General features: G+C 38.1%; 1 protein-coding gene and 1 long non-coding RNA gene across 2 annotated transcripts in view; both read right to left on the bottom strand.

Annotated features, from left to right (window-relative positions):
• Positions 1 to 18,212, bottom strand: part of LOC138908782 (uncharacterized) — a 165,269-nt gene that overhangs the window by 30,363 nt on the left and 116,694 nt on the right. The window lies entirely within an intron of this gene.
• Positions 5,984 to 7,951, bottom strand: LOC104115817 (protein CANDIDATE G-PROTEIN COUPLED RECEPTOR 7-like). Its single transcript, XM_009626536.4, has one exon. It carries the CDS (start codon positions 7,671 to 7,673, stop codon positions 6,351 to 6,353), a length of 1,323 nt encoding a protein of 440 aa, XP_009624831.1. The 5' UTR covers positions 7,674 to 7,951; the 3' UTR covers positions 5,984 to 6,350.

Genomic DNA, 18,212 nt, shown 5'->3' with positions numbered 1-18,212 from the left:
TAATTATAAAAAGGGAGAAATTCTTTGAAGAGAATGTGACTTGTGATAAACATTGAGATTGCATACTCATTCCTGAAAATAAATGTGAATATATATATATATATATATATATATATATATATATATATATATATATATATATATATATATATATATGTGTGCGTGTGTGTGTGTGTGTGTGTGTGTGTGTGTGTGTGTGTGTGTGATAAAGATTATGCATAAAAATATACTTGTGCATTGTTAGATAAATACTACAATTCACCTCTAAGGGAGGTTTGAAACAAAGAAAGATAATGAATATTACTCTGTAGTTACATGAACATATCATTGGTCGCATACATGTGATACGCCAAAAAGATCTTATAGTACAAAAGCAGTTAAGAGCTCTGAGAGAACTAATTTGTTAGTATCTGGATGAATAAAATTGTTCATGACATTAATATTGTAGTAAGTCTCAAAAGAAATATTTTGATTTACAAATATATTAGCCAAAGTGGTTGGCATATTAAGACTATAAATAAATAGAAGATTGAATATCTTTATATTATTATAATCATACCGGGTAAATATGAAAGTTTACCTGAATTTTCTTCTATTTGTCCTACACAAGTATAAGCATGATGATGCAATCACAGGCCACAAGTAAACTAGAGGTTTACTGAAATAAATATTAGTTGGCATGACCGGTTGACCATCTCGGTTCAATTATGATGCGAAAAAAAAATTAATTGAGAATTACATTGGCATATATTGAAAAAATATAAGATTCTTCAAGAATTCTCTTGTACTGCTTATTCTCATGATATACCAGTTAAAGTTGGAATTGAATCCCTTGATTTCTAGAATGAATAAAAGGTGATAAATATATGGGCCCAGTCACCTTCCATGTGGAACGTTTACTATTATATAATTTTAATAGATGCATTTATTCTATGGTCACATGTGCATTTGTTATCAACTTGTAATTTGACTTTTGCAAGATTGATTGCTCAAATTATTAGAGCACAGTTCCAGAATATAAATTATGATGATTTATCTTGATAATACTGGTTTAAATCCAAGTTGGTTTAGCAGAAATCGTATGCCTCCAATTATATCTAAACCATTGCTTATGAGAACAAAACTGCCAAAATAAAATTTGGTATGTGATGTATTATTTAATATACAACAACACTTGTACGCATCTAGCCAAGTTATGATAAGTTCTCCCTATCACAATCGGTACAGGGTCAGGAACCAAATAATTTTCATCTAGAAATATGAATGTACTATATGATTTAATTATTCCACCACAATGCACAAAGATGGATCCCCAAATAAGGCTAGGGATATGTGTTGGTGATCCCAACAATAGGGGAAAAAAATGGGCAGCTGAAAAAGTAATGCATGTAATGAATTATTATGAGTACATCGAGATCCTCATACGAGAAAATGTGAACTTGAAGTTCAAGTGATAATTCATTTGCAAAATATTGCCAGGTGTATTTGCTGACCCAAAGCTAAATGTCATATTCATCTGCTAATGTTCCAAATAAAATAAAGTTCATAATAAATAGAGTCCATGGCATGCATAAAGCATAATAGACTAATCTGTTCCAAAGATAAAACTCCTTGAAGAAGGAGAGGAGCAAATGTTCAAGATGGTCATAATAAGGAGGCAAGTGCTCTAGAAGAGCACCACGACATAACACTTCATAAGACCTCATGGGAGAGGCTCAGGTACCTGAAAATAATAAGATAAAGAGATCTCAATAAGTTATGTCTTTATTGGGTAATAGTAGAACCGATATAAAATGATCGTCGATGATATTGTTAATATAATGTAGCGCTTAATATTATTAATATTGACTAGGATCTTGAGCTCAAATCTGTCATAAAATTTGGACAGATAAATGATTGGCCAAATGAAAAATACGCAATCAAAATTTATTTCACATGAAAAATATGAAGTTGGACGGATAGTCCCAACACCTGAAAGTATAAAGCCAGTGGAGGTATAAATGTGTTCTTGTGCGAAAAAAAGGTCAAGCCGATAGACATAAAGACAACTTGTGTCACAAGAAGATTTATAAATATTCTGGCATTAATTATATAGAGACATGTTCTCCCGTGGTGGATGTCGCCATTTCAGGTTTTAATCTTTCAATACAAGAAAAACGTGATATACGTATAATGGAAATCATTGAAGGATTTAAATTGTTCTGAAGCATATTAAGGTTTTCAAGAAATTTATTAAATAAAGCTTCAAAAATCCTTATACGGATTGAAACAATCAGGGCGCATGTGGTATAATCGCCTGAGTGAGTACCTGTTGAAAGAAGGGTACAAGAATGATTCAATTTGTCCTTGTATCTTTATAAAAAGATCTGGATCTAAATTTGTTATATCGCCGTATATGTTGATGATTTAAATATCATTGGAACTCCTAGGGAGCTTCTTAAAGTAGTAGACTATTTAAAGAAAGAATTTAAAATGAAAGATCTGGGAAAGAAATTTTTTTGTCTTGGTCTACAAATTGAGTATATAAAAGATGAAATTTTTGTCTATCAATCAGCATACACTAAAATGATTTTAAAGTGATTCTATATGGATAAAGCACATCCATTCCGACCTCATGAAAATAATGAAGAGCTTCTTGGTCCAAAAGTACCATATCTTAGTGCAATTGGTGCACCAATGTATCTTTCTAACATTACAAAGTCTAACATAACTTTTTCAGTTAATGTCTTAACAAGATATAGCTCTGCTCCTGAATCAAACACATATTGCGGTATCTAAAAGGGACTACCGATATGGTATTATTTTATGGCAATGATTGCAGTCCTGATCTTGTTGGTTATACCGATGCTGGGAATTTATATGACCCACAAAATGTTCGATCTCAAATAGGCTATGTGTTTACATATGGAGGCACTGCCATATCTTGGCGATCGACTAAGCAAACAATCGTAGCTAATTCATCTAATCATGCTGAGATAATTGCTATTCATGAAGCAAGTCGAGAGTGTGTATGGTTGAGGTCTATAATACACCTTATTCGAGACAAATGTGGTTTGAAGTGTGAAAAACTACCCACAATTTTGTATGAAGACAATGAAGCATGCATAGCCTAGTTGAAGGGAGGATTCATAAAAAGAGATAGGACAAAGCACATTTCACCAAAGTTATTTTTCACACATGATCTTCAAAAGAATGGTGATATCAATGTGCAACAGATCCGTTCATGATAATACGGCTGATTTGTTCACCAAATCTCTACCGACGTCAAGCTTCAAGAAACTAGTGTATAAGATTGGGATGCGAAGGCTCAAGGATGTGAATTGATGCTCTCATCAGGGGGAGTTAATACGCGTTGTACTCTTTTTCCCTTACAAGATTTTATCCCACTGGGTTTTCCTTGCAAGGTTTTTAACGAGGCAACCAAAAGGCGTATTTCTAAATATGTGTACTCTTTTTCCTTAACTAGGATTTTTACTAAATTACTTTTATTTTATAAGAGAAGTATTTTTAGAAAAGTATTTCAGCTTAGCCAAACATACTATTATTCTGCTCTTAACTTGTTGAGTGTTCCACATTAGAGGAGAAATTAATGGGAGCGAAAGCCTTCTCTTTGTACAATCTTGCACGCACCTTCATTTTCCTCCCACAACTAGTTCCACTTTGACATGTGACTTGATATGTATATTTTTATATATTTTTTTAAATTTAATATCTTTTTTCTACAAAATCATGTCACTCCACCATTTTATTTGAATATCCTCTATTTATTTATCAAATTAAATAATTTTTTCATTTATTTTTTTACTTGAACTGTCCTGTCCCTACCCCACTAAAAGTCATTCAATCCTCCCCCTCCCCCTCCCCCCCCCAAAAGACTTTGCTGCCTGCTAACTTTCACTTATAGAATAGTAGATTGCAATTAGTTATTCGCATATTTACGCAGATATTTTGTGACATTGTTGAGAGTATTCAAACAAAAACCATAGTGAATAGTGATGGAAAGGGTTAGATAAATGATTGAAGAAGCAGAACTTTAAGATTGTGCGAATCACTTTGCACCTAACTAGAGTGGCAATAATTCAAATGACAACTAGCTCCGTTTCAAATTAGATGAACTAATTTTCTTTTTAGTCTGTTTCAAAATAAATGACACATTTCTAAATTTGGAAATAATTCAACTTTAAACTCTTTATTTTACCCATTTTACCCTTAATGAGAAGCTTTTATAACCACACAAATATCATGGTCCCACAGAGCTTTTACCCCTTAAGTTTTTAAGACCACAAGTTTCAAAAATCTTTTTTTTTTAAACTCCGTATCGAGTTAAAGTACCTCATCTAAATTGAAACGGACGGAATATATTATTACTCTGTGTTGTTGGGGGATGTGGAGGGGGCCTATTGCTTGCGCAATTAACACGATAAATGTGTATGGATGGGAAGAGGGAGACAGTGCTAGTCAATAGTCTAACATGGGACACTCTAAATTGATCTACTATTCCCATTTCCAAAAGGCTACCTCCGTCAAGGGAACACACTCTTAAATTGTTCTACAATTCCCATTTTCAATATATACCGTTGAAAGAAAAAAGAGAACTTTCAGAAATTTATGGGATTGGAATGGTGCTAATCATTAGCCAGTATGACGACACAACGATTAATATTGGATAACACTAGGTTGGATTGAAAATTGAGACAGATGTTCTCTCCAAATTAGGAGAGCGATAACATGAATTAGAAAACGTCAGCTTTGAAAGAGCTTTTGATTTTTATTTTTTTAAAATTAAAATGCTCCATGAAGAAATTTATGAAAAACAAGTTCGAATGCTTTTAGCTTTTAAGAATTTCTTGATCATTTGCCAAAAAGTATTTCTGAGAAGTTCCTCAGATAACCTTTATAAAAAAAACTTTTTTCTGTAAAAATCAACCTAACAACACCATCTTTTGACGTTCTGTAAATGTTTTGAAATTCCTTTTGTAGACTTTAAATAACAAGAAAAGCAAACGGCAGATTAATCAGAAAAGGTTTGATTTTACACAAATGAAATCATTGCCTTTTGCAGCCTAAATTATAATACTACCTTCCATCATACAGTCTACTGGATAAACGGAGAGCAGTTAGAAATGAAAAGATGAACAGAAAAACTCGTACTTACCAAGTTGAGCAAGCAGCCTCAAGAAGAGTGTAAACCAAGTGACATTTTATAGTAGAACTATCAATATGGGCTGACCCAGCCCAGCCCACACAGCCTTGGCATTTGACGGGCTAGCCCACCATCTTGATGGGCCATAAAATAGTTAGCCTAACCCTACATGGGACACGGGCCCCCATGGACTGACCCACCATTTATTAAAATTTTTTTTATTATTAAGTTTAGATCTAAAATACAAAAATAAATAAATATTTACAAGTCAAAAACATATTGCTGGACAGAAAGCTACAGCAAAACTTAACAACATTTGACATTGGAATAGATTACAATAAAATACAAAACAGGAAAACAATGTTTTATTCATTAAAAGTCAAAAGTCAAAACTCAAAACAAACTAAAAATAATTCATGTTAATAGTGACATATCCAACACCAACACACCATCTTCATCAAGCACATTCAATTTATATGCAATGTTAATTAGTTAAACATTAAAAAATAACTAAATTTTAAGAACTAGCTATATTTAATAAAAACTATTTGGCCCACAAGCTGACCCAAACAAGCCTCGTTCAAGCCTTGTGGGCCACAGGCACGTGGGTCGGGCTTAAAAGCCCCGTTCTTATATGGGCTCCAAAAATCTTTGCCCAACCCTATCAATTCACGGGATGTGCTAGACCGGCCCAGCGGTCCAAGCCCATATTGACGGTTCTATTTTAGGGTAACTCATGACCATTTTCCCAGGCAGCTGTAACCGGCTTATAGTGAGCAATCATCCAGTTCTCGGTCCTTATGTAATGCCAAATGCAAGAGATGCACAAACACCTTCGTGTACAAAAACATCATATATTGCATACTCTTTTATTCAGCTAACCATGTGAACTATACTGTAGACAAGTTTTGTTCAAAATTATACAGAGCAAAATGCATAGTAGTGTCACCACATGAAGCTCGTCTAAAGCTTAACAAGAAAGCTAATACCAGTTTTTTGCTTGATAATCAAGAGCTGAATTCAGTGCACAACAGAATACTGCGACAATAGAGATAAAACATAACCAGTTTTATCTGTTAAATGAATATACACACTAATGAACAAACAACTAGGCAATGATTTAAAAAATATTACGACCTTCTCCGAGATTGAGTAATCTTCTACTTTGCCTCTTCAAATGTATCTTCATATTGCTGAAGAATGATAATCATAATTCAAACTCGTCTTCAAGCTTGAGTGCCTCTGAAGCAGCTTCTTCCTCCTCGTCATCAATTGCGAAATATGGATTGTGCGCCTTAGGCCTGAAGTTATACCCCGTAAAGACATAGAAAGCAAGTGTTGCCGCTTCAGCTGCCACCACACTAGTCCACTGATACCGATAGGAGGTAATGGTCTCCAAAGCATAAACCACAACCCTTGTGAAGTATATGTAACATATCACAATAACATAGTACTGTCTGAATAATGTCAACTTCATCAAATTCACAGCCGCTTTACCATCAGTCTTAGCTGCCTCCCGCAAGTTCTTAATAGACCACACGATAGGAAATAATACAGCACAGCAACACACAATATCAACAAGTAAGAAAACCTGCTTCCATGTGTATGAATTTTCACTAAAAGGGCCAGTTTCATCAATGACAACCTGTGCAAGATTGGCCACAACTTGCAAAGGAATAACAATCATCAAAACCTTCTTTTCTTTATCTTGCAAGTAAGGCTTCAAAAATGACCAACCAGTTCCAATCAAAACTATCAAAGTAAATAGTGTAATACCCTTCAAGAAGCTAAATATATAAAACAAAACATCCCACCCATGAGCAGTACCAGTCTTCTTAATATACGATTTATCCTCAGCTTCACACACTAAGTTCAATGCTTTCAAGATCACAACAGCAAGCATAAAGAAATGAATTCCATAAACAGATAGGCGTTTTTTGTAAAGGGTAAGAACCCAAAATGCCCCCATTAACACATAGACTATAAAAAACAAGAAATAAATCATTGGAAGAGCAGTCTTGCCTGCAGACAGAAAGTCAAGCTGCCCACTTTTCGGGTTGAAATTGTACATAACAGAGTGAACATTCATGGAAATTACCAAATTGGGCATGCAATTGGCGAAAACAAGAGTGAATTGATTCGCATCAGAGACACTGAAAGAAGTTGTGAATTGACGAGCAGAGGGCTGCAACTTGTCAAAAGTGAAAACCCTTTTAACGAGATTTGAATGGAGAGTGCATTGAATTTCACCATCTTGGAGTTGTTCAAGAACGTGTTGCCAAGCTTCATTGGTGACGAGGAAGAAACCCAATTCGGAGGGAACGGGTTCGGGTCCGGATTTCGGGTTGGAGAAGGAGATGTCGGTGATGGTGAGGTTGAGACGGCCGAAATGGGTGAATCCAAATTCGTCAAAGGGTATGGTGGGACGAGAATCGGATCGGATCTGAGTAGATCGGATCTCTGCTAAGACAGTGGCAATTAAGGCAGTAAAGACTATAGAGAAAAGGGAAGATTTGTACAGAGCAGCCATGTTTTTTATTTTAGTACGAGAGAAATGTTTTGGAGTTGAGTTTGGGTTTTTTAGATTTTAAAGAATTGAAGAAAGTCGATGAAGGAGAAATGTCAGCTGAAGTGAAAGCTTTGCTTGCTGGTTAAGATGGTTGACTGAGAGAACGATCATCGACTTTTCTGAGTATTCGAGGTACTTGATTCTAGATCCATGTTTTGGACTTCGTAACGCGTACATTCTCTTTCTAAATTAACTTCTAAAGCTTAATTAGACTTCACAAGTGAAGTGTTAGTCCAACGAGTTGGGCCAAAATCTTTGGTTGGGGTTAAAACATAATGGACTGGGCTAGAATAAGTCACAGTCAGTTTCTTCCTAGCCTTCTCAATGCTCTTAGCATCTTAAGTCTGATTATTGTACTACAACTTTGAATTAAGGACGAGCTGAGCTGTTGTTGATTTTTGTTGGGATTTTTACCGAATTTGAAAGTTCTCAGTCTTTTCTCAATTCAGAAACTTGTTATCATTGACGCAGCAACTCTTATTCAGACAAACTACATTAACCAAAAATTGATAACTGCAGATGTTTCTAGTTTTCTCTATCCACTAAGTTCGAGGATACGTATGCTGGAGGAAAAAGTGTCAAATGAAGCTGGTCTTAAGGGGTGGAATTAGTAGAGGTCATTTGGATCATGGACTAATTTATATGTCGTGAATAATAATATGGAGATTGTTACCCAAAAATGTCCTATTTTAAAAGCTTTTTTTCTTTAGTTAATTTTATCATTTTTTTGGCTAATACATATATTGATACTACGATATATATTCCTCTATTAACTTATTACATAATCTATGCAGGACTCGCCTATACAAAAAATCAAAGGTCCCTGAATGATAAGAATGTTGGGTTTGTAAATCATTGTCATGCTTTTGCTTATTGTGCATGGCGTATATATGGTATTCCTTCTGATTGGAGAATTTTCCCATGGAGAAAAGAAGTTTAGGTTGTCGATCGCAGGTTGTGTGTCGGTTAAGAACGACCTGCAGTCACTTAATTAGTAGTCCTAGTCTCGCAAACATGTTCACGGGCCCAAACTCATAAAATAGTAGCGTGCACAGATCTCAAGAACCTGGCGCATTATACAAAAAGGAATTTCAGAAAACACTGTTATTTAGTTGCTATTAACTTCTTATAGTTATTATATACCTAATTACTTCCTATAGTTACTATTCAATTGTTACGGTAGTGTATTCGTTGTCTCGCGCAATAGCAAAAAGCGTGTAGAAATCAGGGCAATCGAGCTGTACACGCATGTATTCACATGTATTCGCGCCATGTATTCATGAATACAGTAGGAAAAAACGCCTAAAATCAGGGCAGTCCAGTTGTACGTGCATGTATTCACATGTATTCACGCTGCTGTATTCATGAATGCATCAGCAAAAAGCGCATAAAATCAGGGCAGTCCAGCTATACGCACATGTATTCACATGTATTCGCACAATGTATTCATGAATACAGTAACGACAATCACCTTAAAAATAAGTATGTCCAGCTGTCTAATAACGGAAATAGTATCAATTAGCGTGATACACTCCTAATATAACTCAACAAAATCAATTCTAACATGCCTCATTATCAACCCAATTAATTAGAATGATTTTTCAGTCGTATATAACTTTTGTATTCAATATGTTTCAATACTTTTTTTTTTTACTGTTGCATTCATTAGATTCAATGTTTGTATTTTGTATTCGCTATTTTATATTCAATGTATTCGAATGTATTTGTATTAACAGTATTTTAGTTATTCCTACTACATGTTATTACTGTTGTATTTAGTATATTTCATTGGTTGTATTCACTGTATTTCTATTTGTATTAAGTGTATTTTACTGTATTTTAAAATTAAATGTATTCACTGTTTATATTATGTTCTATTTTAATGCTTGTATTTAGTGTATTTCAATAGAAATCCTCATGCGGCCGCAGAAAGGAGATTCTGTAGATTCGATGGTCTGACTTGAGAAGCTTATATCTTTTAATATTCAAGGAATTTAGAGATGACCCAAAAATAAAAATTGTAGCCCTTTGAGTCTAGTTTTCATAAAGGTAAACTGTTAATCATTTAGGCATTTGTATAGAAAGTTATAGTCAATTTACTAAAGCCTGGCAGTGTAGATGATGCTGAGCTGTGACCGCACAATTTGGATTACGGCCGCAGAGACCTTAAATGTGCGGACCGCACAAAAAAAAAGTGCGGTCAGCACATTGGGAGATGAGATTGGTATCATATAAACGAGAGTTTCATCTCATTTTTTATTTTTGGACTTTGGGAGCTCGGTTTGTGGCGACCTTTCATGGAGTTTTCAAGAAATTCATCGAGGTAAGTGATTCTAACTCGGATTTGGTCAATATACATGAAGATATCATTGTTTTCATCATTTAATTAGTATTTTGAGATGAAAATTCGGGAAAAATTGTAGAAATTTCATTAAACGAATTTTGGAGATTTGGATGCCGATGCGGAGTTGGATTTGAGTGAAACTAGTATGGTTGGACTCGTGGTCGAATGAGTATTCGTAATTTGTAACTTTTACCCGATTTCGAAACGTGGGCCCGGGTCGACTTTTTGGGCCAAATTTTTGATTCTTTGCTAAAGTCGTAGTTTCATTATTTAAATTAGTTCCTTGTAGTTATATTTATAGTATGAAATTATTCTGGCTAGATTCGAGCCGATCGGAGTTGGAAAATCGAGGAAAAGACAAACTACTTGACTGATTGAGCGAGATTTGAGGTAAGTGTCTTGTCGAACCTTGTGTGGGAGAAATTTCCCTTAGGATTTGGTATTGATATGATAATTATGATGTGTTGAAAGTCGTGTACGCGAGGTGATGAGTGTGTATACGGGCTAAATATAAAAAAATCTAATTTTAAATTGTGTAGATCTCTGTTACATATTAATTAAATTATTTTATCCGGTTATATTCATCATCATTGGTCTATTTTTACATTTTAAATTTGCCTTACCTTTTCCTGCTAATTTCTTTACCTATTTAGTTGAAGCTTTATTTCTTTTATTCTGTGTTCATTATTTGAAGGTTGAATTTCTTAATTGAATTATTATTAAAATAAAGTATTTGACATTAAAAATTTGGTGTTGAGGCAAAATGTTAAATTTGTAATTTGTTTTTGAGTTATTCACTCCCGAATATTTTGTGAGATTTTTTGTTCATTGTGATTGAGTCGTGAGCTCCTTATTGTAGAAAATAATATTGTTGTTGATTTATTTTGGCAAGTTGAAATATTTGTGCACTTAAGGTACAAATTGTGATATATTGTGATATTGATGCGTATACGGTGGTATAAGGTCTGGGTGTTGAAATACATGCGGTGAGATAAGGGTGACTTGATATGCGTGGCTAGTAGGGGAACTACTAGAAGCCATGCGGTCTGATAAGTGTAGTTAAAACGCGGGATGCTATTTCGGATAAAAAATAATTTCTTTAAAATTAAATGTAAAAGCTCATGCGGTAATAAAAGAAAAAGAATTATTGTGAATTTATTTATAATTTGGGACTACGAGGTGGTACCTCGGGAGTGCCCTTGTTGACATTTCTCTATGACTGCACTTGGTTTTGGTTATTTTGTGTTTTCCTTAAATATGAAAATTCCTGTTTTCCTTCCGTGAGGTATTATTTGCCCTTACTCTGTGTAGTTAAATTGTGACATACTCCTTACTTAATTTATTCCCATTGTCATTATTATTATTATTATATTATTAAACTTTTCACCCTGTCTTTTATTATTTCCAGTAGGGCCTGACCTGACCTGACCTCGTCACTACTCTACCGAGGTTTGGCTTGTCACTTACTGGGTACCGTTGTGGTGTACTCATACTACGCTTCTGCACATCTTTTTGTGCAGATCCATGTACTTCCTATCAGACCAGATATCAGTGAGCTAGCCATACGCGGAGACTTCAAGGTATATCTGCCAGCGTCCGCAGACCTCGGAGTCTCCCTCTATCCTTATTATGTTGTTCTCCTTATTCTCATTAGACTCTGATACATAAAGACACTTAGTATTTCTCTTAGAAGCTTGTGACTTATTTCTACAGGGTTTTGGGAGTTGTAACTATTTTGAATTGCAGATTTTATTTATTTCATATGTTGAGATTTGAGTTTCAGTTTTAGATTCTGTTATTCCGCATAATTGATAGGCTTACCTAGTCTTAGAGACTAGGTGCCATCACGACATCCTACAGAGGAAATTTGGGGTCGTGACAAGTTGGTATCAGAGCTCTAGGTTCATAAGTGTTATGAGTCATAAGCAGGTTTAGTAGAGTCTCGCGGATCGGTACGAAGACGTCTGTACTTATCTTCGAGAGGCTATGGAACTGTTTGAAAAATGTTCACTTCTTTGATTCTTTATCGTGCGCATTTGTTGACTTCGAAATTCTAAACCATTGTCTTTCTATTCTCTCATAGATGGTGAGAACATGTACTACTGGATCCGATGATCAGACACCCGCGCCCCCTGTTGGACCCGTAAGAGGCCGGGGCCAGGGCCGGGGCAGAGGCCGATGAAGACCACGTGGTGCAGCCAGAGCACCTGCACGAGTTGTTGCAGAGGAGCCACCAGTATCTCCAGTTGGAGAGCAAGCACCTGAAACGCCTGTTACTACTCCTGCTCTTCAGGAGACTCTCGCCCACGTTTTGAGCATGTTTGGTATTCTAGCTTAGGCAGGGTTGATTCCACTTGCTCCTACCACATCTCAAGCGAGGGGAGGAGCACAGACTCTCACCACCCGTACCCCAAAGCCATGGGCCTAGGTTGACCATGCCCTAGAGGTTATACCAGTACAACCAGTTGTCCCAATTCGGCCCGAGGTTAGGGCGGCAGTTTTAAAGAGGGAGCAGCTTAGGCTCGAGAGGTACAAAAAGTAACACCCTCCCACTTTCAGTGGTTTGGCTTCAGAGGATGCTCATGGTTTTCTTGAGGAATGTCACCATATCCTCCATACTATGGGTATTGTGGATTCTAGTGGGGTTTCTTTTACGACATTCCAGCTTAGAGGAGCGGTCTACCAGTGGTGGCGAGCATACAAGTTGGATAGTTCGGCTAAGACAGCTTTACTTACTTGGACTCAGTTCTCAGATATGTTCTTGAGGAAGTATGTTCCTCAGAGTCTCAGAGATGCATGGCGCACAGAGTTTGAGCAGTTGCGCTAGAGCTTTGTGACAGTATCGGAGTATGCAGTCCGGTTCAGTGATTTATCCAGGCATGCACCTGCCCTGGTTGCTACTGTCAGAGAGAGTGTTTGTCGATTTATTGAGGGACTCCACCCTAGTATCAGATTCAGTATGGCCCGAGAGCTGGAGATGGACATCGCATACCAGCAGGTGATGGAAATTGCTAGGAGATTGGAGGGTATGCAGATCAGAGGAGAGAGAAGATGGGGAAGCTAAGAGACCTCGAGATTCTAGCACGTATAACAATTCTCGTGCCCCAGCTACAGCCTGTCATGGTAGAGGCTATGTGGGCCATTTTATTCATTTAGCACTTCCAGCTTCCAGCAATATTCCGACTACTCTGAGACCTCAGGTTCCCTATTATACACCGCCAATATCTACTGTACCCCCTGTACGGGGTGCTTTCTGCGGTTAGTCCAACCGATTAGGCCCGAGCCAGTCTCAGCAGCCACGTCCTCCGAGGGATTATTTTGAGTGTGGTGACACTCATCATATAATGAGGGATTACCCCAGACTTAGGAGGGGTGCACCTCCACAGATTTCTCAGGCCCCACCTATTCCATAGGGCCCTTAGGCTTCTCAGACCATACTGCGCCAGTTGCCAGTCCACCTGCATTGCCAGCGAGAGATGGAGCTCGGGCAGGTAGAGGTCGCCCTAGAGGGGGAGGTCAGGCCTGATATTATGCCCTTCCTTCTAGGACGGAGGCAGTTGTATCCGATTCTATTACCACAAGTATTGTTCTGGTCTGTCATAGAGATGCATTAGTCTTATTTGATCCAGGCTCCACTTATTCTTATGTGCCATTTTATTTTGCCCCGTATTTGGGTGTATCCCGTGATTCTTTGAGTTTTTCTGTTTATGTATCTACACTCGTGAGTGATTCTATTATTGTTGACTGCGTGTATCGGTCGTGTTTGATTGTTATCAGTGGTTTTGAGACCAGAGCTGATTTATTATTGCTCAGTATGGTGGATTTTAATATTATTTTGGGCATGGACTAGTTGTCGCCCTGTCACGCTATCCTTGATTTTTATGCCAAGATGGTGACGTTGGCTATGCCAGGTCTACCGCGGCTAGAGTGGAGAGGTACCTTAGATTACGTTCCTAGCAGGGTTATTTCATTTCTTAAGGCTCAACGAATGGTTGAGAAGGGTGTGATGCGTATCTGGCCTATGTGAGAGATGTTAGAGTTGATACGCCTACCGTGGAGTCAGTTTTGGTAGTAAGGTATTTTCCAGATGTATTTCCAGTGGATCTTTCGGGTATGCCACCCGATAGGGATATTGACTTTGGCATTGATTTGTTACCGGAAACTCGACCCATTTTTATTCCATCATATCGTATGGCCCCAACAGAATTGAAGGAATTAAAAGAGCAGTTACATGAGCTTCTTGATAAGAGTTATGTTTGACCCAATGTATCGCCTTGGGGTGCCCTTATCTTATTTATGAAGAAGAAGGATGGTTCTATGAGGATGTGTATTGATTACCGCCAGTTGAACAAGGTTACAGTGAAGAACATGTATCCATTGCCACATATTGATGACCTATTTGATCAGCTTCAGGGTACCAAAGTATTCTCTAAGATCGACTTACGTTCAGGTTATCATCAGTTGAAGATTCAGGAGCCAGATATCCCGAAGACAGCTTTCAGGACTCGATACGGTCATTATGAGTTCCTTATAATGTCATTTGGGCTGACCAACGCCCCAGCAGCATTTATGCATTTGATGAACAATGTATTTGATCCCTATCTTGACTCATTCGTCATTGTATTTATTGACGACATTCTGGTGTACTCCCAGAGCCGGGAGGATCATGAGTAACATCTGAGGACTATGCTTCAGACTTTGAGAGAAAAGAAGTTATATGAAATATTTTCAAAGTGTGAATTCTGGCTTGACTATGTAGGATTTTTGGGTCATGTGGTAAAGAACAAGGGGATCCAGGTAGATCTGAAGAAAATTGAAGCAGTGCAGAGTTGGCCTAGACCGTCATCAGCTACTGAGATCCAATATTTCCTTGGTTCGGCAGGGTTTTATCACCGATTTGTAGAGGGTTTCTCTTCTATTACTGCACCTATGACTAAATTGACCCTGAAGGGTACTCCGTTCAGGTGGACCGAGGAATGTGAGGAGAGCTTTCAAAGCTCAAGACAGCTTTGATTACAACCCCAATATTGATGTGGCCTACAGGTTCAAGGTCTTATACTGTGTATTGTGATGCGTCACTTATTGGTCTCGGTGGAGTGTTGATACAAAATGGTAGGGTGATTGCCTATGCTTCTAGACAGTTAAAGGTACATGAGAAGAATTATCCGGTCCACGGCCTTGAGTTAGCAGCTATTGTTCATGCCTTGAAGATCTGGTGGCACTATTTGTATGATGTCCCTTGTAAGGTCTACACAGATCACCGAAGTCTATAGCATCTGTTTAAATAGAAGGATCTTAACTTGCGGTAGCGGAGGTGGTTAGAGTTGCTTAAGGATTATGATGTCACCATTATCTATCATCCCAGGAAGGCCAATGTAGTGGCCGATGCCTTCAGTCATAAGGTGGAGAGTTTGGGCAGCTTAGCATATCTACCAGTAGCAGAGAGACCTTTAGCCTTGGATGTTCAGGCCTTGGCCAACCAGTTTGTCAGATTGGATATTTTCGAGCCTAGCTGAGTTTTGGCTTGTGCGATTTGTCAGTCTTCTCTTTATGATTGTATCAGAGAGCGTCACTATGATGACCCCCATCTGCTTGTTCTTAAAGACACGGTCCAACACAGTGATGCCAAGGAAGTCACTATTGGGGATGACGGTATATTACGGATGCAAGGCAGGCTATGTGTGCCCAATGTGGATGGTTTGCGTGAGTTGATTCTCTAGGAGGATCACAGTTCGCGGTACTCCATTCATCCGGGTGCCGTAAAAATGTATTAGGACTTGAGATAACATTATTAGTGGAGGCGGATGAAGAAAGACATAGTAGAATATGTAGCTCGGTTCCTAAATTGTTAATAGGTGAAATATGGACACCAGCGACCAGGTGGATTATTTCAGAAGTTAGAGATTCCAGAATGGAAATGGGAGCGGATCACTATGAATTTTGTTGTTAGGCTCCCACGGACTCAGAGGAAGTTCGATGCAGTTTGGGTAATTGTGGATAGATTGACCAAGTTAGCTTATTTTATTCCGATAGTTACTACTTACTCTTCGGAGCAGCTGGCTCAGGTTTACATTCGTGAGATTGTCAGGCTTCATGGCATACCGGTATCTATCATCTCTGACTGGGGTACACAGTTTACATCAAAATTTTGGAGAGCCGTACATCGAGAGTTAGGTACTCGTGTGGAGTTGAGTATAACATTTCACCCTCAGACGGACGGACAGTTCGAGCGCACTATTCAGATATTGGAGGATACGCTTCATGCGTATGTGATGGATTTTGGGGGTGCTTGGGATCAGTTCTTGCCACTTGTGGAGTTTGCCTACAACAACAGTTATCAGTCGAACATTCAGATGGCACCGTATTAGGCTTTGTATGGTAGGCGGTATCGGTATCCAGTGGGTTGGTTCGAGCAGGGCGAGACTAGGTTATTGGGTACAGACCTGGTTCATGATGCTTTGGAAAAGGTTAAATTGATATAGGATCAACTTCGTACAGCGCAATCTATATAAAAGAGTTATGTAGATCAGAAGGTTCGTGATGTTGCATACATAGTTGGTGAGCGGGTCTTACTCTGGGTTTCGCCCATGAAGGGTGTTATGTGATTCGAGAAGAAGGGTAGGTTGAGCCCTAGGTATATCGGGCCTTTTAATATTCTTGAGAGAGTTGGAGAGGTAACTTACAGACTTGCACTACCACCTAGTCTCACTGCAGTTCATCCAATGTTTCATGTTTCTATGATCCAGAAGTATCATGGTGATCCGTCTCATGTATTAGACTTCAGTTCAGTCCAGTTGGACAAGGACCGATCTTATGTTGAAGAGCCAGTGGTCATTTTGGACATGCAGGTTCGAAAGTTGAGATCGAAGAGTATCGCTTCAGTAAAAGTACAGTGGAGGGGTCATCCGGTCGAGGAGGCAACTTGGGAGACCGAGAATGATATGCGTAGTCATTATCCTCATTTATTCGTCACTTCAGGTATGTCACTATACTAGTTTGAGGATGAACTTTTGTTTTAAGAGGGGGAGGATGTAACGACCCGACCGATTATTTTTAGAGTATTATCCCCGAACCCCTATTTACTGCTCCCACTATTTCATTTTATGGTTACGTAACTTGCCGGGAGGATTTATTTTTGGTTTCGGAGTGAAATCGGACACATAGTCCCTAAAATAGAAGTTTAGTTCTAAATATTGACCATAGTTTGAAGTATATGAAGACGACCTCAGAATGGAGTTTTGACGATTACAATAGCTCTGTAGGGTGATTTTGATCTTAAGAGCGTGTTTGGATGTTGAATTGGAGGTCCTTATGTCATTTTAGCGTCAATTGGCGAAAGTTGGAAATTTGATGAATTTTTGAAAAGTTTGACCGGGAGTAGACTTTTTGATATTGGGGCCGAATTTCGATTTAGAAGGTTGGAGTAGGTCCGTAATGTCAATTATGACTTGTGTGCAAAATTTGAGGTCAATCGGAATTGATTTGATAGGTTTCGGCGTCAGATATAGAAGTTTGAAGTTTAAGGTTCATTAGGCTCGAATCGATGCACAATTTGTGTTTTTAGCGTTGTTTGATGTGTTTCAAGGGCCCGACTAAGTTTGCATGATGTTTTAGGACTTGGTGGTGTATTTGGTTGAGGTCCCGGGGGATCGAGTATGCTTCGGGTGAGTTTTGAACGAGTTTGGGTATTTCAGCACTTTGATGATGTCCTGGAGCAGTTGAAGTGCGGAGGGCACATTTTTGGAATGCGGATGTACGGCCGCAAATTCCCAAAGTGCGGAGGCAATGGAAAATATGCGGACCACAATTGAAGATGTGCGGACGACAGTTGAAAATGTGCGGACCGCAGAAATCCTCTTGCGGGCCGCAGAAAGGAGATTCTGCAGATTCGATGGTCCGACTTCAGATACTTATATCTTTTAATCTACAAGGAATTTGGAGATGGTGCAAAAACAAAAATTGTATTCTTTTGAGTCTACTTTTCAGAATTATAAACCATTAATCATTTGGATATTTATACAAAAGGTTATGGTCAATTTACTAAAACCTGGCAGTGTAGATGTTGTTGAACTGCGACCGCACAATTTGGATTGCGGCCGTAGAGACCTTAAATGTGCGGACTGCACTAAAACAATTGTGCGGTCAGCACATTGGGA

Source organism: Nicotiana tomentosiformis, chromosome 3 (genome assembly GCF_000390325.3).
Source record: "Nicotiana tomentosiformis chromosome 3, ASM39032v3, whole genome shotgun sequence".
Classification (NCBI taxonomy): Eukaryota; Viridiplantae; Streptophyta; class Magnoliopsida; order Solanales; family Solanaceae; genus Nicotiana; species Nicotiana tomentosiformis.
The sequence above is the reverse complement of the archived record's forward strand: the minus strand, read 5'-3'. Positions and strand labels throughout refer to the sequence as shown.